This window comes from Python bivittatus, unplaced genomic scaffold, assembly GCF_059951505.1.
Source record: "Python bivittatus isolate LINGU-HERP-01145 unplaced genomic scaffold, Pbiv_v1 ctg000970_np1212, whole genome shotgun sequence".
NCBI classification, from domain to species: domain Eukaryota; kingdom Metazoa; phylum Chordata; class Lepidosauria; order Squamata; family Pythonidae; genus Python; species Python bivittatus.
In genome coordinates, this window is record NW_028277121.1 from 1,130,893 (window position 1) to 1,157,226 (window position 26,334).

General features: G+C 42.1%; 1 protein-coding gene across 15 annotated transcripts in view; it reads right to left on the reverse strand.

Moving 5' to 3' along the window:
* Positions 1 to 4,154: 4,154 nt before the first annotated feature.
* The window catches only part of APBB2 (amyloid beta precursor protein binding family B member 2), a 172,448-nt gene continuing 150,268 nt past the window's right edge, over positions 4,155 to 26,334 (reverse strand). For 12 of the 15 annotated variants that reach the window (XM_088131134.1, XM_088131138.1, XM_088131131.1 and 9 more), the window contains 6 exons: positions 17,635 to 17,749; positions 16,118 to 16,205; positions 14,757 to 14,840; positions 11,906 to 12,021; positions 10,497 to 10,676; positions 4,155 to 7,976 (listed from right to left, as the gene is read on the reverse strand). In XM_088131134.1, coding sequence (XP_087987260.1) covers positions 7,809 to 7,976; positions 10,497 to 10,676; positions 11,906 to 12,021; positions 14,757 to 14,840; positions 16,118 to 16,205; positions 17,635 to 17,749 — 751 coding nt within the window. In that variant the 3' untranslated portion in view covers positions 4,155 to 7,808. The remainder of the gene's footprint in view (positions 7,977 to 10,496; positions 10,677 to 11,905; positions 12,022 to 14,756; positions 14,841 to 16,117; positions 16,206 to 17,634; positions 17,750 to 26,334) is intronic. The other 3 variants (XM_088131135.1, XM_088131142.1, XM_088131139.1) reach the window with 2 other exon arrangements.

The window sequence follows — 26,334 nt, forward strand, 5'->3', positions numbered from 1 at the left end:
TTATTTTCTTAACTGTAGTTTTTTATTTCCCCCCTGGAAAGCAGCAAATTGGTTGGCTTGGTTGTGACATGCACATTTTGGAGCTGATTTGTGCGTTACAGAAAAGATGAAGTTCTTCATAGGCTAATTGCAGACTTTCTAGAATAACTGATGGGCATTCGTTTGTTTAAGGTATAAACCTATTTCTTGAAGCTGGGCTTCTCAGATGTCTCTTCCCACATTTTCAAACTGTCCTTGAATATAATGAAAAAAAATGCAGTACAATATCGAAGTATGTATTATTTGTTAGAGTTGTATTAAGTTTGTATACAGCAAGAATGAAATATTTGTCCACAAGTGATTGGAACAGGATGCATCATAGGCAACAAAGCTTTGCTGTGAGTTGACTGGTGAGCAAGGACCAATAAACTCCAGGGTGAGCAGAGAATTTTGTTCCAGGGCAGAGAATTCTAATAGTTCCACTGAAAATGTATATTCTCTAGGATACTTGTAAAACCCAGTCTAGTCTACTAAAATGTAAGGGAAAATATAGGTTGGATGGGACCTTATCTAGTCCAGTCTCCTGTTTCAGTGCAGGAATGCACTAAATCATCCCTGCCTGGTGGCTGTCCAGCCTCTGAGAAACTTCCAGTGAGGGGGGTCCACTCTTGTTCAAGGAAGATCACTGCCCTGCATTACCACCAGCAAAATCTTCCAATATCCAGCATCAGCTCCTATCTTTTGATTTGAAGCTGTTAGACCTTCTTCAGCTCTTGGATTCAGGAGAAACCAGGTCTATCCTTAAGCTTGCCCCCTTATCAGCTTGATAGGCCTCAGAATCCACTTCAGGTTCTCTATGTCCCTTTTTAAGGTGTGGTGGCTAGTTCTGACAAAGTACTCCAAGTGAGAGCCAACCAGCACAGAATACAATGGGATCGCTCTGCTGTCTGTCAGTCTAGCCCAAGATTGCATTACATTGAATTTTTAGCTGCTGCATCACATTGCTTGCTCATGTTCAGCCAATGGTCAGCTAATAATTTTAGCTCGTTCTTACATGCCCTGCTGCCTAATGAGGTCTTGCCAATCCTGTATTTATCGATCTGATTTTTCTTACTGATACATAGGGCTTGCTGTGCCACAGTTGAACATCATTCCAATGTTCAAACTTGAGGTCATTATAAATTATCCTTGATGGTGTTAGCCAATCCCCTTCAAAATCTGGTAACCACCTCTTCCATTCAAACCCTGTTATTTATAAAGATACCAAACAGCTCCAGATCAAAAATGAAACCCTTCCAGGACAAGGCAGAACCTTCTACAGGTATACTTGGGGTCCGTTGCACCAATGTCCATAATGTTTGCTTGTTTAGGTGCCCCATAATACATGCTGAAAACTACAATTCTGTTTCTTACTTTTTAATCTTACCCAAACACTTTCACAGGACTCGAACATTTAGGGGCATTTATTTTTTCAAAAGCCTAGGCCTTTTTCACATTCAGAGCCATTTTGCCTCCTTGGGGGTCGGGGGGGCGGGATGTCTTTTGAAGAAGTAACGTCCTTCAAATTCTACATTCCATTCATGACTTCATACCACCAAGTTCCATGATAATGAATAGGTCATGTCTGTTCCCCAAATGTAAAATTTCTAATTCCTCTTTTGATTATTGAAGGGATTGTCCTTGTATAACAAATAGATAAATTATTTGTCTCCATGTGGTTAAGTAGGAATGGATACCAATAATTTGGTATCGTGCACCAGGAAGGCCCCATATTCCTTGCAATGGATAAGCCTAGTCTTTATTCAGCTGTGAAACAGTTGCTTAAGGTCATACAAGATGACTTGCCTTTGCTTAATAGTTCTCCATTACATGACTGAAATGGCTTTATCAATCCCCTTGGCTTAAGAGCCAGTTTGCACCAGGCAACACATTTCTGCTCATTCTGCCTGCGCATCCTTCCTTTCTACCCAGTCATAGTAGGTGGTGGTTCTTAGCTACTCTTGGCCTAATGTTAAACATGGATGAGCTTGGATAGCTCTTGGATGGGATACCATTAGAAAACCTCGGATGTAGAGTAGACTGGGAAAAGAATTGAATGGGTGTAGAACTCAAGCCTTCACCCACCTACAAACACATGCCAGATGTCAAGATCATATGTATATCCCACTTTCTTAGCTCACTGGCTGGGTCATATATTTATCTGGAAAAGAGCAGTATAATTATTTCTGTACCGAAGAAAGGTGACCCAAGCACCCATGATTCAGCAGATATTAGAACTGGATACTAGTTGAACTTCTGAGCCCTGGTCCTACAAGGGCTTAATGGAGTAGACAAATCTGTTCTGCAGTCTACTTGAGGCACAGAGTTCCTATCTCCAGCTGGGTTGGTTTCAGGTCAATGCCATTCATCAGATCAAATCTGGGACCTGCATTTGCATTGTATGCTTCAGGAAATACATAGATGTCCCTCCTTTCCAATAACGTTTCAAAAGTGTGGTGCTCTTTGATGAGCTCGTCTGTACTTTCTGCAATAGGGTCTATCTTGCCCAGGATCTGCTCAAAGCAAAATCAGAGAAATGGACTTCCACCAAGATTCCAGGCAGAACTCATTTTAATCTGGATATAGTGCCATGAACCACTACTCTGATTAAGCTACTGCATCCAATTTGTGAGGTAGCCCTGAATGGGCTTTACTTGACATCAAAATATTCAAATATTCCAAAATTCCTTTTCTTGCTTTTAAGATACTGGGCCTTTTAAAAATGTTCTCCATTCCATATTTTAAACTGGAAGCTCTAGAAGAAAGAATTACCATTTGCTTTCGCCGAGGGCAGCAGCATCCATGGTCGGATTAAAAAAAAAAGCCAAGATGGCTCTGAGTGAAGCCCCAAATCCCGTTTTTACGTATGGCCTTAAATCTCATGATTGCAGCCACCACCCTGACTTTTTTTACCGCCCTGGCAGATGATAAGCACGCTTGGAGCAATGCTGTCTTCTCCGCCTTCCTCCACTCAGCAGCAGCAGCAGCACCAGCACCCTAAAAGTCTCGACCTGGCAAAAAGAACGCTCAACTCCAACCTCATGAATGCGAGACAAGCAGTTAATGTAATTAAATTTATTCTTGCAATGGATTACATTTAAATGTGTAAGAGGTGGACAATGTTGGGGGGGGAAAGCTTGCTTTCAAAACGGGGTATTTCCCCTAGTACAAAGAGCTCTCGCTGATGAACTGTGTGCGTTTCGTCCCTTCCCCTTTGGCGGAAGACCTGCCTATATGTACTCTTCCTTCGAACTAATTCTGCCCGCCAAAGAGAGGAGCTGATGATCAAAATGACAAGAGCTCCAGATCAAGAGGCAGTGACCTCTGAGGCGAGCGCCATAAAAGTAAGACCTTTCCTTTAGGGGTGCCTGCTGACTCTTTGCCTTAAGAATCCTCCTGCAAAGACGAGGCCCTTGGAAAATTTGGAAAATGGATTTCGAGGCCGCTCGAAGCCCCCACCCACAACCCGCTCCTCTCTTCAAAGCATGGCCGTTCTGCACACAGTTTATCGCTCAGAGCTCCTTGCATTAGAAACAGGCCTGATGCCCTTCCACGCAGCTGATTTCTTCTTGTAAGTGGCTCTTCATTTTTATGAACAAGGCAAGGAAAGAAAGAGTCGGCGAAGGACTAGACTGCTTTAAAGAAATGCTGTGGGCGAAGGGAGAAGAAAGGCATTAAGCGATTACAAATGGCTGTAACTGATCCCCTTTCTTCGGGAGAGTAGATGAATGAGGCGGCCTATGAAAGCAGCATCTAACTCGGTTTTTGTGTTTTAAAAAATAATAGAAGTTATTACACGTCATCTTACCCTTTCCTCCTATGTAATTAAAAAGGTGACTACAAATAATTAGAAAAGTCTTCTGTCTTTTGGCAACCTACAGTACACTGAGTTTAGTTAGGGCTGGATTTATGGGTGAGCTTGCATCCAGTTCACAACCGATGCCCTGTAATCGAATAGCTCGGTAAAAATAGAATAAAATATTTAAGCTGCGTTGAACCGGTTAATCAAAAACAGACGCGAGATAGCCAAGGCGTCGGGCCTTGCCAAGAGATACAAAGAGTGCATAGATCACTGAAGGATCACCACAACACTGAGTAAAGTCACTGGTGTTTGTTCACACTTCAGCCATCATCCGTTTGCGGTGGGTGGGTGGGTCGCTTTATTTGCGAGGATTCAGAAATGCCCCGTGGGATCACGGCCAGCCCGCGCCCCTGCCAGCAGCTCCCTGAATCTTTTCCCGTAGCTAACGCTCAGTAGACGCTCTCGGAGAAATCCGATGGATCTCTCAAGCACGTTTAAAAAGCTTGACTTGAAATGGCTTTCTCTGTCAGCCAGCACAGCTGAACACTGAAATCTCACTGAAGTTTAAAACTCCTATTCATTCGGTAACCGGTCCCAAGACAAAATATTCTGTCTTCTCTACTTCCTGCCAAGCAGATTGCCATCCAGAAAAACAACTGGCTTATTAAATACACAGAATTCCTGGGTAGGGACATCGACAGGGTGGGGTGGGTGTCACAGAAGTGAAGATGGTGGCCAGAATCACACAATACAGCCCCACCCCACGTAGAAAAGAGGCGGGGCTTTGATCAGGGCCACCATCTTGATTTTTTTCAATATTCCCCACCGTGGATGCCTCCTGCATTAAGTATCTACATTGTGTATCCCTTATGAAATCGATTATTCCAAGTAACATGTGAAAATAATGTTGTTAGCATGCACTTTCTGAAAATGGGGGGGGGTATAAAAAGGTTGGGTTCTTCCAGAGTGAGTTGCAAACGGCAGCCCTTAAATCAGATCTACATCTCTGCACGTCCCTCCCACAGAAGTATATCTTCTTTGCATAGGTGGTTATGTCAGAACATTAGAAAATAAAAAGGTTGCCTTGCGCTAAAAGATGTATTGATTTTTACACATAGGCTTACTTCTTAGGACTCGACACCCTGAAATATACATATACACATATATCTATCTAGCCAGCTACATAGCTTAAAAACGGAGGAAGACTCTTATTGTTTTTAGATGTGGAGCCCCGTGGTCTAGTTCCCACATGCATGACGAACCAACACTTGAACTGGTGGACTTCAATCCACCACTGGATTGATGGGGATGTGATTCTGGTAGGGTGACACCATCACAGACGAGTCACAACTTGATGTTCTGGTGTGAAACACGCACAGCTTTCTGCTGCCTCTCGTGAGTATCGAAAGCTTAGCGTAACACTCAACCAGGCAGGAGCTGTTCCTCGGAGCAAGAGGAAGCAGCCGTGCGCTTTTCTGGGATAGGTGAAGATATGAAAGAACTTGCAGAGTGGCTGTTTTGGAGGTCCACCTCGACCTTCTACTCTATGCTGTTCCCGGGCACTTCTTTTCACTCGTGTTGTTCTCTGGCTCTTGCAGCTGAGTCAGGGCCAGCCCACAGGCAGCAGTCACGCCCTGTGGTGCAAGAAAAGAGCACGCCTACGTTGCAGTGGTGTTTAGGCCGACAAGTTACAATTGTGTCAAGTGCAAGCAGAACAGATGAGCGTTCAGGATGCATGGTTCAGACACACGCTTTTCCTAAACTGGAAACAAAATTGTCCAAGAACCTCTACATCTCTCAAGGCTGGATCCTGCTATGGCAGCCACATTCAGAGGACAACCATTTGGGGAAGGTTGCTTTAGGCCAATGTTGTTCAAACTTGGCAACTTTAAGACGTGTGGACTTCAGCTCCCAGAATCCCCCAGATTCTGGGAGTTGAAGTCCACACATCTTAAAGTTGCCAAGTTTGAAAAACACTGCTCTAGGCTGATGGAGATGGGATTCCATCTTTTAGATGGGACAGGCTAAGGGAGTGCAGTTTTGGCTGGTGGGTTTGCACTTTTCAAACGTTTGGTCGAATTGGAATTGGGGTCCCATTTCTCCCCTTCTCTCTAATGGGAGATGCCGAAACCAAGAGCACGTCAGCCTCGCTTCTCTTTCTCATTAAGAAAAGTGTGCAAGATCTTCCTCTTGAGACCACAGCCTCCCTCCTACCTCTGCCCCCACATAGGTCTGTCCCGACTAAAAAGGAGTTCTAAGGTTTTTCCTTTGGCAGAGCATCTGGTGAACTTGTGCTACACAGTATACACATGACAAATAGTACACACAAAATGATTAAACAGTCAACAAAAACAAGGGGGGCTGTAAGGTGGGATCCAAAAGTCAAGATGTCCGTCACCGTGGTGCGATCAAAGCTCCGCTTGTGATGTACATAAGAAATGGGTGGAGCTTCAACGGCAGCACTGTGACCATCATCTTGAGCTTTTTCTTGACAAATCCTGTGGACATCCTGGTCAATGGAAACAACACATCACGTAAGGTGCAATTACAAGGTAGAAGGGTGCTTGCCATGACACGTGCTACTTGGAATTTCAGAAGCCAACCACCATAATCTATTTGCATCACACCCAAAATCTATGAAAGAAAGCATCGTTTCTTATTTTAAACTCACCAGAAAATAAAGTTCCTAAGAAAGCCGCAAAGCAGAATGGATTTTGCACAGCAAAGCTGCTGCCTCAGCCCCCAACTTGGTGGAAAGAAATGAAAGGGCATGATGTGAATGTTAAGAATTCAAGTAAGAGGAAATCCGTGACTGTGTACCAGGTTGCCTCTGTGCAAGTCTATCAGTTAAGAAAAGTAACTAGTGAACATTCTTTTTTTTTCCACTGACATTTATATATATTAATGGTCAAGTACCAATGTACATTTTGAATGCACCAGCCGACTCTATTGCATGCGTTTTATAATGAGGGAAAGCCGTGAGTCTGACGTTACAGTTTTAGCCTCGTCTACCCCATCAGCCTGAAGCGACTAGCTTCGCGCGTGTATCCCAGCGAAATGTACAAAAGAACAGGACCTATGGGAGGGTAAGGGCACTTGAGCCTTAGCATCATCAGGGTTGGGGGTGGATTCTGTCCCAGAATAAAACCCAGCCTAACCTGCCCAACTTCTCAAATATGGATTAGTACACAAACAAATGCAATTCCAGGACTGAAGGCCACTTGAAGTACGGTATTTTTCCTACACGGGCAGCCCTTCTCTGAAAGAAAAACCACACAAACCACAGAGAGAGATTTTATGTGACAACGGTACACTTCTGTCTTCTTCACTGTATATACATTTGTGCTAGAAAGAAACAATGAAGGACGGATTCTCCACGCTGGCCTGTGCAGGGACCCAGACATGCACGGGGTTGCCACAGGCTGCTGGAGCCCAGCGGGGCCGTGCCTTCCTCCACCGAAGGGTCTCTCCGCTGCAGCACACCTACGCTCACGGGTCCGAGGTTAAGTTATTACTACGGTGCACAAGATGGAAGGTTAATTACGAATGTTCTTTTGTAAAAAATAAGAAGCTTGGTATTAGTAGTATAATAATACACCAGTAACTAATACTTGGTATGTATCTCACTGTTAAAAAAGAGGGCAAAGTGCTCAGGGAGCGATGAGGATCATCAGACTCGTTCTTGGCAAAGACGAGGAGCCCATGGGCTGCATTCTTTTCTTCCGGATGTGGGAATTTAAGTAACGTTCATACTATGTACAATCAGAAGGCAGGCCTTCTGCTTCTCGAGGAGCAGAGCTCACGGGGGGAAAAAAATCATGCTTCTTTTCGTATTACTTGGTGGCGGCAAGAGTGAGAACATGCTTGTCTAATATTATTTTGGATAAAAGACGAAGACGATTTCAATGGAAGGCCATCATCCAGTCCCCTCCCTCTGAACGCAGACGCTGCACCTCTTGCGCGACCTTTTCGGAACGCCGCAGGTCCGTCACGGCATGTCAGTCACAGGACGCTTCTGTTTCAGAGTGTCAATCAGGGACAAGACCCCGCGTTTTACGTTGGCGGTGACTCTCCTGGACACGGAGTCTGCTGGAGGAGGCGGCGGGCGGACTTTCTGAGAAAGGGGTCGGGCCACCAGGCACTTCTGATACCGCAGCTGCAACACAGCAAACGTAGTCAGCATTAGCACGCGTTCCCATCTCTAGGCTTCCTATCGCTGCAGGAAAAGATAGCTCAAAGGGGGTTGTTTAGCCCGGAGAAGAAGATGCCTCTCCCACTGAAGCAAAACTGATTTTATGGAGAACTTCGGTACCGGCGGCTGGCTGAAGAGAGGTGGAGTTAGGAGGCTTAGCCCTCTTAATTCACACATGCAAATCGTCTCTTCCATTTGATTGGTTGCCTTATAATTACAAATAATCAACTTAATAGTCATTACTGGTACGCATTGACAAAAACCACCTTTATTAGTGGGATCCAGTTCATTCTTACTTAAATGCCCCATTAGAGGCGTATTAGACGAGGTCACCCTCCTTTACATCATAGAAACCTTCCCTTTAAACAATGACCCCTTGAATTGATTTATGTTCTTTTTCCCTAGCTGCTAACTGAGAAATCCTTGGTTCTCAGCAGCCAGTCTGCACCCTTCACCTATCTTGTTAGCACCTGGTTAGTTCAAGCACAGCTGTGGCTTCCAGGCACCGGCTGGCTTCTGCTGAGTCTACAATACAGCCTTCTAATTGCTTACTCACATAGAACCTTACATAATTTGGGGTCCCACTTGAACCCCTCAAGGTTTCTCCTTCACGGTCAACCCTCGGCCGAGGCACACAGATGCTGTAGCATCCATTCCTAAGCTGAAAAACTGGCATTTGTCTGTGTGTGGAGCTGACACGCATCCCTCCGTCAGCTCTGAATGGCAGAGCACACCAGCATTGTCCCTCGCGCAACGCTGAAAGAGGTCCCAAGCTCTGCAGGTCTGTCATTAGATGCAGCATGCTTAGGACCCAAGGGCAAATGTTGCCTTGTTTCAGCAGTTTCTTATACACTGACCACGGGGAAGGGTGGCCACTAGGAAGAAGGCTTTGGCACACAGGAAATGCCCACTTGAGTGGCCTGTCCCAGCCTTCTCTCCTTTCTTATCCAAATGATTTTTATTTTTATTCAGGCTTGTAAAACATTGATCTTTTAAACATTTCCAACTACTGTGATTGCATTACAACATGTGTTAGCCTAGTCTGGATTGATTCTTCTTTGATAGATTGATTTTGCTCTTCTCAAAGCGTTCACAAGCAGAAGAGCTCTGATTGCAGAATGGTCTCCAGTCCAACAAATGTTTCGGTTGGAAGAACAGAAGAGAACACTTCCTTCCGAAGCTCCCTTGGCTGTCCCCAAAACTGGGATGGGTTCTGCTGGGCCACAGGCCATTCCTGCCCTGATAGGGTTAAACCATCTATTTTGTTCTCCTCAAGTTTGAAAAAAACAGGTCCCAGCTCTTCCACTGACATCACCTGTCACTGCCGTCTACTTCTCTGGCTCTCAAAAGCATTAGAAAAAGTGGGGATCCCAACTGCAGAATCAGTGAACTCTATTGTTCCAGAGGAACCCCCCAACTTTGGGGCACAGTTGGGGGGAATACAAAGGACTGAAGGGGAGATCACTGAAAATGTGCCTTTTCCTTGCAATGCTGAGAGAGTCCTATGCGTGGAACTTCAATACGTAGTCAGGTGACTGGATGCAGTTAAGATCCAAGCAATAAAAATTAACTAAGCAAACTTGAATGAACTCTTCAGGAAACATGATGGGTTAGACCTTGTATAGTTTATTTCACACAAGCAATGAGTTCTAAGCATGCGCACAGATTTGATCTAAGTCTCGAAATCTGGAGACCCAATTTGGTGTAGCGGTTAAGGTGCTGGACCAGAAAATGGGAGGCTGTGCGCTCTAGTTCTGTTGGATGACTTTGGGCCAGTCACTCTCTCTCAGCCCAGCCCACCTCACAGGGTTGTTGCTGTGGGGAAAACAGGAGGCAGGAGCATCCCGTACCCTGTCTAGAGTTGTACAAAATAAAGGTAGGATATAAATCTCATAAGAAATAAATTGGAACTACTTCCACTCTGAAAGTTATTTTGCTCTGCAGCTGCCCTGACAGAGAGAGGGGAACAGGCAAGGTGGTAGACACGTCATGATGCAAGCCCCAGTCCACCTGCATACGCACACACACGAACACGCACACACGCATGGAAGATCAGGGCTGGCATCATGATGCCACCTCCAGCTTCTTGCCCATTTTGACTCCCGTTACCACCCCACGGACATTTTGCTGTTGTATTTTAATTCAGTCAGGAATACTAGCCCGTGGGGGTCTTAGACAAAATATAAGAATGATCTCTGAAAGTAAATGCTGAATATCAGTGAAGCAGGCAATTCTGTCACTTTCATCAATTCTGCAGTCTATTTTTTTCCACTGTCCTTTTTTGGAAAGGCCCTTTGTTCCTTGCAAAAGGCTTGTTTCTCTACTGAGCGCTGAAGCATGGCTGACAGAGAGAGCTAACACTAATGTTGATTGATTGACTGATTGCTTTCCTGGCAAATTTAACCCTGAACACCACAAACTCAAAGGGATTTAATGTTCTACTCGGAGCGAACATGCTACTATTTATAGAATTGTCCCACTTACCATACAAGCAGCCTGAACAGCCTCTGAGACGTTGCCAGCATTGGGCTCACACCAGAAAACGTGGCATTCGAAATGCTGGTTTCCCGTATCCATAATGAAGGCAAATGTATGTATATCTTTACCCACGCCCATAAAAGACAAGAACCGGACACGACATTCTACCACGATCTCCTCTTCGTCCTGGTTGGAAAGAAAAAGTTCTCTCTGTCACCATTCAGTGTGAGAGGGAAACCTTGAACACGTGTTATAAGGCTGATAAACCGATTCAGGGCTGTCCAATCAGGAGGGTCTGCACCCATCAGGGATGTCCACAGGGTACACAGTCAAGATGGTGGCCATGTAAAAACCTGGCAGAACTTTCATTGTACTGTTGCGGTCATCTTGATTTTTTTGACCCTACCCTGCAGACGCCCCTGGCACCAGGGGTGGGGTCAATGTAAAAACCTAAGCAATCTTCCGAGCCATCCAGAGAAAAGGCAGGAGGATCTGTTAGGGTAGAGGACGTCAATGAAGTCAAAATGGCAACACAATCAGGTAACTGAAGTCCAGCCACATGTTGGGGTGGGGCTTCAACCGCCCGGTTGCACCTCTCATTTTGACATCATTGACCCTCCTGCTTAAAGGAACTGATATTGAGCATTCGGTGGTTGGAACTCATTAGTAATATATATAGGACCTTTACGCACCTTCTAGGACCCTTAAAAAAAATCTCGAAACGCTTTAGTGACAATAGAATTGATAAAACTGGTAGAGGGGAAGAGAAAAAAGAGTCACAGAATGGAATGACTGGAAGGGACCCTGATAATAATGTCCTAGAGCAGTGTTTCTCAACCTTGGTCATTTTAAGATGTGTAGACTTCAGGTCCCAGAATTCCCCAGCCAGCATGCTGGCTGGGGAATTCTGGGAGTTGAAGTCCACACATCTTAAAATGGCCAAGGTTGAGAAACACTGTCCTAGAGTACAAAGTTAGTTACTTAGTTCTTCTGTATTCATGTAGCTAAGAGGCAGAGCATATACTCTGCATGCCGTATTCCCTGGCTTAATCTTCTAGTTAAACTTAATTAACTTTATAGTTAATTAGACTGTAGGCAGGATCGATGCAAGTCATTTAATTTTCTCCCCAAAATCTGAGATAATTATAGCTTTAAGCCTCACTGGTTTTCATGTAATGCTAATTAAATTGACAGTTTGGTTATTTTTGTAAGTGACAATAGTAACATATGGCAAAAGGGATGCCTTGAAAACACAGTACAAATCATAAATTACCACCAAATCTGTTCCGAAGCTACATACGGACCTATCTTTTTTTCTCTAATAATCTTAAATAGAAAAATCTTGGAGAAAAATGAAGCTCTTGGTCAAGTTACAAATCCTAGTATTAAAATAAGACAATTTTAAGGAACCGTACTCCATCGCTGATGACTGTCACAGTAGCGTCAGCAACGTTCATGGTGACAGGCATCCAGTCTTCTTTGTTAGAGGACTCCGTCAAACTTTCTATAGCCCCATTCAGCGTGTCCATACCTTCAGAGGAACAGAGACAACAGAAAGACCCCCTTAAATCTTTGAGGGTCACAGAACATTTCAGTTTTCCTTTGCTTAAATTGCTTCTCCTTCCACTTAGGCCCAAGCTTGCTTCTTTCCTCTCCTATTCCCACCCCGTCATTTTCCCCTCTCCCATTGCATCTTCTAGGTTTTAAGTCTGGAAGTTTATTGATTTATTTTATTTATCGTATTTATATAGCCACCCATCTCACACAAAGTTACTGGTCTTTGTCAGCTGCTGGGTGAAAAACCTGCCCATTTGCTTCAGAAATGCAAAACAAAGAGAATCCATGTGTTAGAGCTGGGCTTGAAACTCTCTGTGTTTGCACAACACAGTGGGATAAGTTACTTAGTGAATGCACTCACGCTATATATTAAACTTGGTTAGTTTTAGCTGTGGTTAGATTCTGAGTGGTTGAGTGGGTTGTATGAACCCAGCCAATCTGGCTACCTTAGGATTCAATGTATCACATGAATTCCAGAAAATTCAATATCTAATTAAGCATGCTATGGGAACTAGTGTGTGATCTTAGGTTTATCTTCCCCAGCCTAGTTTATATACGGCTTGAGTGACAATCAAATTAGATAAAACCTAGGTATACTGCTCCTGAGAAATTTGGAGAGAGGAGACAGGATGATACAGGAATATCAGAGATGAAGGAAGAGTTTTTACTTCTTCCCAAACATGTAGACTTAAAATATAATTTTGGCAAAAGAATAGTTATCATACTTAACAACTGCTTCTTTTTGACTCCGTGAAATCAGAACCAAAGTAGCTGTTATGCTACTTTCCATATCAACATAGAAGTAAAGAAAGGTAGTCAAAAATCAGCTATTCTTCTTGCCTTGACAGATAACTCCTGATGGTTTTCTTCCAAATTTCCAGTAATCCCCAAATCTTAGAAAGACTAGATTATATCCTATATGGTACATCTATTATTCTCTGGACCCACACTAATTATTGCTAAAGATATTAGAACGGTTGTTCCTCGTGGGGAGTCCACAAGACAGCAGTCTTTGGTGGGTTTAGAGCTCCGGGAGATGAGGGAAGGCCATTTTCGCCCAAACTGCAGTCGGCACCTTTATGCGCACGGAGTCCGCATACTTCCTTTTCTAATCAGTTTTGGAAATTGCTTGTTGGCTGCTTTTCAGATATTAGGAACCTTTGGACTGACAGGTTTTATAGCACCGGATGAGTTTCCTTCAATCCCTAGCGAAAGTAGTTTTAAATACAAGTTTAAGGACTTTAAAAAATTATTATTTTTTTAGAACAAACAGCAAAAGGGTGATTAGAATGTTGATTTTGGAAAGTTACAAATGGACTAAGAGTCCAGATGGATTTGAAATAAGATTTTGGAATTAATTATAAGAATCCTTCCTGTGGGAAAATGCTTGTTTTGAATTCTTTTTTTAAAAAATGATAGGATGGGACCTTGAAAGTTGGACTCGGGAGAGAACCAGAAGGAACTAAAGATTACAATTAAAAGAGAAGAACACTTAAATTTGACTTACTAATACAGAATGGAGCAAAATACTTTATCACTGGACATACTGAGGGATATTTGTGAACAATGGACCCACAAGTTAATTTTAAAAATGTCTGCCATTATAGATAGACTGTGCTTAAAAGATGCTATGGAAGAGGAACAAGTTTTACCGGGCAAGACTAAGATTGATCTGAAAGTGGATTTAAAAATGACAGGCTACAAGAATGATTTGGAAAAAGATGCTACACTGGATATACAAATGAAATCAGCTGATGTCTTAATAATTAAAAGGGATATATAAATAACAAACCAAAAGAGTGACCTGGATATCTCTCCTATATTGGATTTACAAAGGGACTTGTTAAAGTTTTGAAGAATTTTGTGAGAAGGAACAAAGAAAAAATGAAAAGAAATCAAGTTCTAGGACATATCTTTAATCCCTTCAAATAAAGATCAAGATTGTTAAAAGTAAAAGAAAGGAATACAAAGTTGGTTTATTTGATCAAGGTTAAAATAGATACGTCGTTATCTCTGGTAACACTTAATGGACGTTTGCTGTTCAGGACTGAATGACAAGATTTTAAGGATTTATTTATAGATAAGAGATGAGGTATGGGAAGAAATCATTTGTTGTATTTTAAGAGAAAGTGATAAGTTACTAAAATTGTTTACAGGTAGTCCCCAGTTAAGAACGCCTGGTTTACAGATGACCCATAATTAAGAATGGAGCCTACTGTAGCAAAATTCAAGTTAATACACAATGATTTAATTACACAATACTACTTATACAGTATTATACAATAATACCGTTCCGGCTTACATACAAATTTGACTTAAGGATAGACCTTGGGAACGGAACTCATTCTTAAACTGGGGACTACCTATATACTTGTTGTGATGAAGGGGGAATTCATTTCCTTATATATTTCTTTTCTTTTTCTTTACTGTCTTATTTTCTTTTTCTTTTCTATTTTTCTTTCTCTTATTTTATTTTCTGTACTTTCTATTTTTTCTTTTCTTTAGATTGCATTAGTTTTTATCTTTTTAATTGTAATGTTTAATACAATTATTATATATATTAAAAAAGAACAGTTACCTCATTCCAGCACGTCTAGAAAAATCTAGAGATATTTTGGCCTGTATCTGCCCTTTTGACCAAATAGAAATTAACTCTCCAATCAGAAAGGACACATTTTAAGATAGTCATGAAAAAATATGCCTACGTACCCACTGGCTTAGTTACAGGTAACATGCCCAAGTACTGTACGTGAAATTTCTGGACCAACTCAGTCTTTGGTGTTGGAAAATCTACTGCAGGGAAGCAAAATATCAATTTCATCTTATAAACTTCACACCAGGCCACCCATCCTTATTTTAATGCCAGAAGACAATAATGTATCAGGTAGTTGATAATATTATTGATTCCAATAAATCTGTGCTCGAAGTCATATTAAAAAGGATCCTAATTGATATCTGGGGAATTAAGGAAATGAGTACTATAAATCTTCATTTTGTAAAGTAAATCCTCTCTTATTGTGACAGTTACGAGCCAGAGTCAGAGAAGAAGCTTACCTAAGCGTATCTCAAAATCCAGAGATTTGTGATTAGCCCGAAGATTGCAAATGGCACATGGTTTAGAGTCAGAATACAGCTCCTGTTAGAATTTAGGACTGGGCACTGCTTCAGATTTGATTCCCAAACGGTGCTATGGAGCACGCAGAGATGCAAACAAAGCTCTTGTCTAAAATTCCTCGGGATCACATGGAGCCTGCAGAGGGCAACCATGCTGTCCTGGGAAAAGACCAGGCTGCTTTCAAGGGTTGCAGACAAGCGCTATATTACATCTGCACTCTCCCACCCTCCAAGAAACATGTTTTCTGAATTATTTCCAAATGCTCCACAGCTCTATAAAATATATAAGAGACTAGACAGCTACAGCAAGCTAGGCTCCCTAGACTGTACTAAGAATGGTCCAAGGATCTGATTGAGTATAAGGCAGCAAAGGACTTGGAGCTATGATTTCCTTACTTGCCATAAACGGCTAGGATCCAGCAATGTCTTCCAGACAAGTACTCCAGCCAGGCAACTGATGTGTATGACATTAAAACCTGAGCACTGTTTTGTTCCACGTCACTCAATGATGCCATGACCCAGCAGGCAGGAAAAGCACCAGATACAGGCAGAGACATTGAAAAAGCTAAAGATTGTAAAGCTGTAGCAATGGGTCTATGCTTAGGATGGGAAACACCAATGAACCAACATCCCCCACAACTTATCTGAACCTTTTTTAAATGCTGGTCTAGTCTTTGACTCCACTGTATTATATATACATTTATTTGCAACCCTAGGTCTCAGCAAAATTCATATAAAATTACAACAATCCATATCAATTCAATACAACCCCTCTAATACCAGCCACACTATTTGTCAACATCTTCCATATCTTTCTTGTGGCTATAGTCTTTGACTCAATTAAAAACTGATCTATCGATTTAGTGCAAATTGTTTATCACGATTCTAAGCAGCACTGTCATTGATGAGCTCATCTCTCATGACTATAAACGCTGCTGCGTTGTCACAGGTTGTACCTTGCAAGGGAACATCGAGGGTGACATTTGTCCGCTCCTGTAATGAGTTGCAAGCCACGGCTTTGGCATTCTTCCGTTCAGCCATAATCTGCAGAAGATGGGAGAGTACATCTTTTTTTCCCCTCAGGCAAGAATTTTATTGACATTACAACCCTATTTTTGAGAATCAGCATTTAGACACCGATAAAAGGGAATTTTGTTGAAGGATTTATACCAGAACTCCAGTTGGTGTCAGAACGCATGCAGAACGGTTGAGAAGGAAATCTCACTGTGTTTCATGGAGGTCAAGTAATTAATGGCTCAGGATATTAACCTAATACGTTTGTAGGAATGAGCTTCATTAAGCTAAAGCAGGCTTAGGTTTTATGAAGCTTATGACAGTGGGACAAATTCGTGAGCCATATCCTCAGGGCAAACAATATTGAGAGAAACATCATGACCGAACTGGTTGGAACGTTTTACATTTTTCTTTGATTTACAGGAGTTATTTGCTGCCTTTAAGACAGGTACTATAGCCAAAAAGTTAATAGAGATGATCTATTTGCAGTCAAGTATTCTAGTACCCAGATTCTTTTAGCGGCCCCGTTATGTGTACGTTGATAGGACTAACACAGCAGCAAATGCAACTGCAGAAAACAGATAAGGGACCACAGGCAGGTGCAACCACAGCTGTTTCTGAACACAAAGCCCTTTCATGGCCCATCAGTAAGTATGGGGGCTGCAAGATAAGGAGTGAGGAGGATAACACAGCTAGTGGCAATTTATGTGCCAGCCTTTGAGCTTCATGCTCCTCCTCTCATAAATCTAACAACGCTATCAGAACAGTAAGTCACTATATTCTGGATATAGCTGGATTCTCTCACCAAATTCTCTCTCGATTCTTAAAGCAAGTTGCCCTAGAAGTGGGCAAAACTAGGCTCGCTCTTAATTTCCTTCTCTTGTTCTCAAAGAAGAAACCCATTCATATAGGGATCGCTGAGCATGGAGTTTGGGTTCAAAACTCAGTCTCTGCGAAGAGGTGAGAATGGAAAACAGTTGCGAGGGGCTCTGAAGCAGGGACATGTTGGGTGAGGAACAGGGTGAGGGCTCCCTTGGAATTAGCTACTGAAAGGCCTTTCCTGAGCAACACCGTCTACCAAAGTTCTCCTACATGTATTGGTGTGGAAAGCATAAACGTTCTTGTAGTATCAGTAATTCCACATGAACTGAAATCAGTAAGGCTACATCGTTTGACTGGGACAGAATTAGAATCACAAAATCATAGATCCAAGGTTCATAAGGAAAATTGTAACTACCTGATGGCTGGACATCTATTTTCATTCTACTTTTTTAAAGAAATCAAAGGCTACTTTACCGCAAAGCTAGATGAGGGCTGACTGATTTTTTAATTTTTTTTTTACAAATTTGAAGCTGGCATTCCTTTTTCAATGGAGGACAATGGCAGCAGCAGGGTGGGAAGAATGGGGGATCTTCAAAACCAAAGGATTAAAGGACAGAGACGAAAGAAGGAGACTCACCTTAGAACAGATTTCGTGGAGGCTCGTGGCAATGGCTTTTGCTGGGGTGTCACATCGAAACACGTGGCATTTCAAAATTCTTGTCTCTCTGTCTCTTGCTACATAAGCAAAGTCCCTGTGCAAGTAAAAGAAACATACATTAAAACGTACAGCGCCACGAGAGAAAGAGCCAGCTCCCACTGAAGAAAAAGACGACGGACAGATGAGAACAATTCTGCTCCACGGCTGCGGCTACAAGGTGAAGAGCAAGAGAACATATTCTGACCCTCTTTTTCTCCATTAGGGAATGTTATCTAGCAGTTTGCAGGTGCTGGTTGCTAACCCAGAGCCCTGCGGCTTCAAGCCTTCCAGCTGTGTTGAAGCTGAAATTCCCTTTTTTCCACCCAACGGGTAAAATGCTATTCGAACACTTCCGGTGATCATAAGGATGGAGAACGATGATCCAGGATAAACATTTCCTCACACACTGCCCAACAACCAACCCTCCCAATTTCAGAGGCACCACTTACGCTCCCAATTTCAAACCAATACGATTATGAGTCCATTCTTCTGCCAATGCCCTGAGTGCTAATTCTAAACAAAGAGGACTCTGCTAGCTCTGTATGTCAAAGGCATAGTTCCCTTTGCTTCAAAGAAAGCAATACATCTATGACGGGTCTGAAATGGACAAATTACATGATAATACCATGAGAAATTAAAGAGCAATCATACAAATGCTCTTAATGAATCCAGGGTGGTTGTTTTTTCTATTATAATTTCATCTGGAACATATCAAAATGAGATCTTTAAATTTTGATGAGGACATGCTGTCCCCTAGAGGAAAACAAGTTTCCTCCCACAGTCTGAATTAGTCTCCCTCCTTCAATTATCTCCCGTAGTTGCCTGTAGTTATCTTCAATTATCTTCTCTGAGATGCTTCCTTCACATGCCACAATTCCACACAGTTGTCGCATTACCTGGTAAAGCTGCTTTTGCAGGCTGGGAAACCATATTAGAAGATGCCTTCCTTTCCTTTCTTTTAAGCCAGATGCATTAAGGGTAAATGTGTGGGGAGGCTGGAGGAGGGAACCAGCAGCTGTCTGCTACAAAGTCATCTGTCAGCATTATCAAATGTGGATCTTTCCGGCAAGGTCAAGAGATAAACGGACTTCAATAATTAATTAAATCAAAATCCATAGTCAAAACTATGTCTGACCAAGACAAAGGGTTTTTTCAATGCTATCAAGTCCCATTCAATTCCAAACACTTGTTCCCCACATGCATTATTAGATATCTCCAATTTATATCTTCTTGCATTACCACTAAGGTACCTTGACCTTATTCATGGAAATGATAATCCTCTGAACTAATCTTTGGGGGAGGTGTCCCAACAATTTGGTGTTTCTAAAGTTAAAAGTGTTCAGCACTGAATTGATTACTGGCACATTGAGCTTGGGTTTCTTATCCATCTTCTTACTGGGTCATCCACTCCATTAACCTCAATTCTAAGCAGCTCATTTCAAGTTGATTAACATGGAGATTTATGAGCAAAACTGCTCCACTCAAACTTCTCAAGAACATATTGGTAAGCCATGAAAGCAAAGTATTCACCCTAGATGTCACACCAAATTTCAGCAAAGTGAGGAGGAAGTCTCAGCAGGTCATAGTACTTGGCCAAACTTGTCTGGAGTAAGAAGCTAATCAGGGTTAGGCTGGTTAGTACTTGGATAGAAGATCTCCAGGGAATTTCAGGGTTGTAGAGGATGGTGGGAGCTGAAAAAAGTCCCATAAGAAGGCAGTGGCAAAGATCTTCTGCACTGTTGCTAAGAAAACAGTATGGATTTGTCCATGTAGTCAACAGAAGTCAAATTTGATTCTAAGGATTCTATTTCTAAAATAAAAATATTTTATTTTAAAGAAGAAATGGAGGTGAAGAATAACTAATACATTAAAATTAATGCTTAAATCACAGAATTTAAGACCCACATGTAGAAATAAGATTATTATTAGGGGGATGTTCCTAAATCACAATTGTATGTAAATTCTCCTATGTGGAATTGATTTAAGACAGAAGTAATAGTTTCTTGATGGATTATTATATATGCTTGACAGCCTAGTCCTAGCTGGGCAATCTTAACCTATATGTAGTTTTTGCTGGGAAAAAAAAAGCTAGCAGGGGGAATAATCTACACATTTTACTACAGGTGTTCTGAAAAGGTTCACAGTGTAGATATTCTACATTGACTGAGGGTTCTGCTCTATGAACCACTAAGATGTCATTGGGAATATTCTAACAATTTGGGGTGGAAGCTAAGAAATAAAGATGTGTTAACCTACTAAGAGATTTAATTCACTTTTAAAAGAAAAATCCCCAAGGAGTAAGAAAAATACCAATGAAAACCCTACCTCCTCTAGTAGCACCATTATTTTATTGCGTTATCCACTGCACTCCTTGGCACATGAAAAATACATTTTAAGAGGTTGCCCATTCCTGATTTATATGAGCCAGTCTCGCCAAAGAGAGGCATATTTTGAGATAGAGAAGGGAGCTTGTAAAGTTAGATAAAGGATGTTGGAGAAAATGTGTTTGAGGTACAATCCGCTAAAGTTATTCTTACATTCTTCAGGAATCTTCCATGTAAAGGGCGAAAGAAAGAAAGAGTGTTTTTCTACATTATTTTACATTAAATTACAGCCATTTACAGGCGGCTTCAGAGCAACCAGAAGATTGAGACCATTCTTGCTTCTTTCTACTGTGCCAGCTTGAAAGCCAGGAGATGATAAAGCGATGGCAGGCGTTCTTTGAACTTCAGGTGATGTATCTGATGAGCCACTAGCATTCCTGGCTTTCTATAAATCTCAACAAGACATCTCCGTGTAAAAGAAGCAACATTTTTGTCCTCTTGGACAGCCCTAAAGAAGGAGTTGTAAAATAGGTGCCCCAAACATTGTTTCCTACTCCCTTGCATGAGCTGACATTTACCAATCCTTTAGGCAGATACTCTACACCAGTTTTCTCCAACGAGGGTTACGGACGATCATTTCTAGCTCTGGTAGGTTAGCGATTCTGGATGGTGTCAGGCTAGCAAATGTTGTGCTTACTTAGCAGTAATTCTGCAATATCAGTTAAATTAGACTGCACTGTTGCTGTGCATTAAAACCAGGAAACAGGTTGTAAGGATGATCAATGAAACTTTATTGCATACAAGACTGTGGCTTGTTTTAGTTGATTAGCTTAATACGTTAAGAGAGTGCTTTCAATTTAAAGGGCCCTAATTGGCCAACTGCAAAAGAAAGGAGAATCTCTTTACAATTACAGAAAAGCAAAACAAACAGCAAGGATTTTTAATGCATTTACTTTTATTCTAGTGAATGGACTGGATCTGGAATTATTTGACAATCATTGGTAATGCTTATTTAACCACACTGATTTAGCATCCAATTAAGCACAATTTAACTGTGCAACAATGGCTCAATGCAGTGACATAAAAGATAATTTATGTGCATTTTGCCCAGTGTGAGCCACTCATTACATTAATTCCCCTTGAGATGTCCCTGTTAAATGCAACCTGAAAGGTATTACGAATTTCTAAAATGATGGGACCAAAGCCACAAATTCATTTCTAAAGTTTTCACTTTTAAAAGCGCTTTAAAGGCTCATAAAAAAAAAATTCTGAGCAATAACTTTCTCCCCCCCCCCCATGAAGGCAGTAATTGCCACAATTTCCTCCTAGCCAATCCAGTATCTTGCAAACCACACTTTTGTCCCGTGTGACCAATAACTCTGAGATTCAATCCTGTTGACATCAACATTTGATTGTGTTTTTTTCAATCCACTAATGAATCAAATTGCCTGCAGAAGTAATTTATAGTAAAGACATAGCTAATTGTGCTAACAGACCTTCTGAATAAATCTTTTTGGGGGTTTTGGTCTAGCTCTGTACTCATCCCTCGGAAGAAAAACAATTTCTAGATGCTCTGCAATGTTTGATAAGATTCAGAATGGTCATTGACAATACATATTAATTCTATGTGAACAATACACCAAAGGGACAATGTTACAACGCTGTACAAGGAAGAATACACTGCTGAGCTGATCTTCTGCAGATCTTTTTTTTTTAGAAACTAGTTAGCCACGGAAACAAACTCCTTGAAAGTCTTAACAGGCATGCTCTCCCAAGCCTTGGATAAAGAACCACATCCAATATCTTCTACTGTGGCAGAGACCCCTGTAGACGGAGATGTGGGGAGCTGACTAGTGAGAAACAGAAAGCCAGCGCTGGGTTCTCCAAGATGTAGAAAACCTGCTGAAGTTTATTCACCTCAGTCCCTTGAGCATCGAGGGACGGGGGTTGACAACAAAAACAGACTCTTTGGAGCCTCGCCAGTCCAAACCAAGTAATGCTCAAAGTAAAAGATCTAACCGAGGAAGTAGGTGGGTCCAGCAGCAACAGTTTGAGGCTTGTTCTCCCGCTTGTGGACCAACAGTCTCCATAAGCCTTCCTGATACGCTGGAAGCATATAGGCAACTCCTTACTTGCGTAGTCTCTGGCCCCTTCCTTTCCTCCATATAAGGCTTTCCAGTGTGAGAAACCAGCGCTCTTCTCTGCCAGGGCAATGAGCACAGGCCACGCAGCACAGAAAGGTGGGGAAGATGGTTTATACAGCAGATGCTTTCTCTACTGGCTTCTCTGTTGTCCTCTTGCATGCGCCGTCATTCTCTCCAACTGTTCACACCTGCCATTTCCACAGAGCAGCCTTCAGGCTTAACAAGCACTGAGGCTGCAGGCGCTCAGAGCCTGGTGCTGCGGCTTACTCACAAGGAGGCTGCATTCTCCCTTCACCCCACCTACCAACCCTAGTTGATATGGAGGAAGAACCTTTCTAGTTTACTAACTGGTTTCACTTTTCATTCTCCTTCAGCAGCCTATATAAATTCTATTAGTTGCAAAATATACACGCACACACTCTCCCTTCCAGCCACCTTCTAGCATCTCAGGAATTTTGCAGCTTCCCAAGAGTCCTCAAGTCTTCCTTTCAGCATGGAACCCCAGAGATCCAAGCCAGCAGTTGCTGGGAATGCTAGAAGCAGAGGAAGATATATCCACCCTCACCCACCAGTTCTATAGTCATGAAGGTTTTTCTCCTGTGAACCCACCCAGTGATTGGGCAGAAGGTGGAAAGATGCCACCAGGCCCACAACTGCTTGGGATGATTTACTTCTAACATCACATTTTAATCCTCTCCCTACTATTCCTACAAGAAACTCAGAGAAATATAGATACAGTGGGGCAAAAAAGTATTTACTCAGCTACCAATTGTGCAGGTTCTCCCACTTAAAAAGATGAGAGAGGCCTGTAATTTTCATCATAGGTATACCTCAACTATGAGAGACAAAATGGGGGAAAAAATCCAGAAAATCACATTGTCTGATTTTTAAAGAATTTATTTGCAAACCATGGTGGAAAATAAGTATTTGGTCACCTACAAACAAGCAAGATATCTGGCTCTCACAGACCTGTAACTACTTCTTTAAGAGGCTCCTCTGTCCTCCACTCGTTACCTGTAGTAATGGCATCTGTTTGACCTTGTTATCAGTATAAAAGACACCTGTCCACAACCTCGAACAGTCACACTCCAAACTCCACTATGGCCAAGACCAAAGAGCTGTGGAAGGACACCGGAAACAAAATTGTAGACCTGCACCAGGCTGGGAAGACTGAATCTGCAATAGGCAAGCAGCTTGGTGTGAAGAAATCAACTGTGGGAGCAAGAATTAGAAAATGGAAGACATACAAGACCACTGATAATCTCCCTCAATCTGGGGCTCCACGCAAGATCTCACCCCGTGGGTCAAAATGATCACAAGAACGGTGAGCAAAAATCCCAGAACCACACGGGGGGACCTAGTGAATGACCTGCAGAGAGCTGGGACCAAAGTAACAAAGGCTACCATCAGTAACACACTATGCCGCCAGGGACTCAAATCCTGCAGTGCCAGATGTGTCCCCCTGCTTAAGCCAGTACATGTCCGGGCCTGTCTGAAGTTTGCTGGAGAGCATTTGGATGATCCAGAAGAGGATTGGGAGAATATCATATGGTCAGATGAAACCAAAGTAGAACGTTTTGGTCTAAACTCAACTCGTCGTGTTTGGAGGAGAGAGAATGCTGAGTTGCATCCAAAGAACACCATACCTACTGTGAAGCATGGGGGTGGAAACATCATGCTTTGGGGCTGTTTTTCTGCAAAGGGACCAGGACGACTGATCCGTGTAAAGGAAAGAATGAATGGGGCCATGTATCGTGAGATTTTGAGTGAACACCTCCTTCCATCAGCAAGGGCATTGAAGATGAAACGTGGCTGGGTCTTTCAGCATGACAATGATCCCAAACACACCGCCCGGGCAACGAAGGAGTGGCTTCGTAAGAAGCATTTCAAGGTCCTGGAGTGGCCTAGCCAGTCTCCAGATCTCAACCCCATGGAAAACCTTTGGAGGGCGTTGAAAGTCCGTGTTGCCCAGCGACAGCCCCAAAACATCACTGCTCTAGAGGAGATCTGCATGGAGGAATGGGCCAAAATACCAGCAACAGTGTGTGAAAACCTTGTGAAGACTTACAGAAAACGTTTGACCTCTGTCATTGGCAACAAAGGATATATAACAAAGTATTGAGATGAACTTTTGATATTGACAAAATACTTATTTTCCACCTGATTTGCAAATAAATTCTTTAAAAATCAGACAATGTGATTTTCTGGATTTTTTCCCCCATTTTGTCTCTCATAGTTGAGGTATACCTATGATGAAAATTACAGGCCTCTCTCATCTTTTTAAGTGGGAGAACTTGCACAATTGGTGGCTGACTAAATACTTTTTGCCCCACTGTATCCCCGCTCACAGCAAATTTGCAGGACGTGTCATGCTGAGAATGACTGTCTCAATATCATGTTATCATAAAAAAATTGAGATCAACATTTCGTAATAAAAATTAGACAGAATCTTCACTCAAGGTACAGGTAGTCCTTGCTTAACGATGATAATTGGGACTGGCAACTCTGTTGCTAAGCAACATGGTCATAAAGTGTAATGTCACACGATCACATCGACGTATGGTGGCAATTGTAGCAGTTCCAGTTGATATTGTTAAGTGAATCCCGCATGGATGTTAAGCGTGATGTCATGTGACCACAAGTTGCAACTTTGTGCCAGCTTCCCCATTGACTTTGCTTGTTGGAAGCTGGCTGTGGAGGTCACAAATGATGATCACGTGACTACGGGATGCTGCGACCATCGTAAGTATGAGGACCGGTTGTACACCTACTTTTTCAGCACCGTCATAAGTTTGAATGGTTGTTAAACAGGCCAGTCATTAACCAAGGACTACCTGTAAGGCATTTCCTACCAACATGTGATGGTAGTAAAAAAAAAATCTGGAAATTAAACAGGAGTATACGTCTTACGTGCTACCTAGCTCAGCCTCTGGTGACTCTCATCTCTAACATAGTTTAACTGATGTAAAGTTTTCTTCAAGGGTCTTTCACAACATGCTTGTAAAAAAACAAAATCAAACACCTCACTTTTTATTAGCAACACTGCTTCCAATACCAAGGAAATGGAAAGAATTAAGGACGCCTCCTCTCCAAATGTTACTGTGGTGGAAGATACCATCTAGCACCTTCCTTCAGATACACCCTTCTTTAAAACTTACACATTATTTCTGTACGTCATGTACAAGGCCTCTTTAGTATCTTCTGGTCGAGATCTTGGCAACTCGTCATTCTAATAATTCTGCAAAGTAGGCTATGTTAGGAGAAGGGAGCAAGGGAGATGAACTTGAGAATAATAACTATTTAACTATTAACTTTAACTATTTAAACTATTTTGATCTTGGGCAATTATTTTGTGACCCAGAACGAAGCAGACCAAAGACGTGCTGTGCATTTCTGCTGAATTCTAGCCTCCAGTTTTGTGTTTGGCAAAATCTAATCAGATCTTGGGTTGCATCCAACCGTGAACTATAATTATTTATAATACTTGTGGCTCAGTAGTCCAGAATTTTGGTACTATAGTTCGTTTTCCACTTTAAGCAAAGTAATGCTTCTTCGATTTCTCCATGAAGTTCATGAAATATGAATACAGAGGAAAACCATTTTCTTATCCCTGAGCAGTGCCCTCTCCAGGGAATAGCTAGAAGACTGTGTAGCCAATATGACTCTGTGCTCCCTGATGGCTTCAGAAGCACTGAGCTCCATTAAGTACCTGGTCTTGCTCTTGACAGACAGCTAAATAATTCCTCTTGACTTCCTTCAGTAACTTGCATACAGATACAGTGGGTTCTGAAGTAGAAGCTGTATATTTCAGCTGACAGATGGGCTGTAAAGGTGAAATGATCCAGAAAGGCCAGCTAGATTGCAAACCACAACAATGTCATATCTGTAATAATTATTATTACAACAAAAACAAAACACCCCCCAAACTGTGACCTCCAATAATTGCCAAATTATTTCCAGCAATTCTGACCAGCACGACTAACGTAAGGGATGTGGGGAGTTGTACCTCAACATCAAGTAGAAGATCAGAGCCCGCCCTGCCATCCAAACTCACTAGGGTGCTGTCCAAAATGGTTTTTTATTTTTAAAAATAGTTTTAATTGAAAGGGAGAACATGCAATCAATCAGCAAGTAACAAGTTTCAAAGGGGTTCTGTGTTGGTGGCCGTCCAT